General features: G+C 59.7%; 1 protein-coding gene across 1 annotated transcript in view; it reads left to right on the top strand.

Moving 5' to 3' along the window:
* The window catches only part of LOC116095764 (bone morphogenetic protein 8A-like), a 30,010-nt gene that overhangs the window by 19,540 nt on the left and 10,207 nt on the right, over positions 1 to 263 (top strand). Inside the window, exon 3 of the mRNA XM_031377022.1 lies at positions 10 to 250. Coding sequence (XP_031232882.1) covers positions 10 to 250 — 241 coding nt within the window. The remainder of the gene's footprint in view (positions 1 to 9; positions 251 to 263) is intronic.

Here is a 263-nt window from a genome sequence, read left to right as displayed (position 1 = left end):
CTGCTGGAGCACGCTATCCGCGCTGACTTCGCCCTGATCAAGGGCTGGAAGGCTGACCGCTCAGGCAACGTGATCTTCAGGGGCAGTGCGCGCAACTTCAACGTGCCCATGTGCAAGGCCGCGGACATCTCGGTGGTGGAAGTGGAGGAGATCGTGGACGTGGGTTCTTTCGCCCCGGAGGACATCCACATCCCTAACATCTACGTGAAACGCGTGATCAAGGGGCCAAAGTTTGAGAAGCGCATCGAGCGTCTGACCACACG

This window comes from Mastomys coucha, unplaced genomic scaffold, assembly GCF_008632895.1.
Source record: "Mastomys coucha isolate ucsf_1 unplaced genomic scaffold, UCSF_Mcou_1 pScaffold18, whole genome shotgun sequence".
Lineage (NCBI taxonomy): Eukaryota > Metazoa > Chordata > Mammalia > Rodentia > Muridae > Mastomys > Mastomys coucha.
This window is presented reverse-complemented; position numbering and strand designations above follow the sequence as displayed.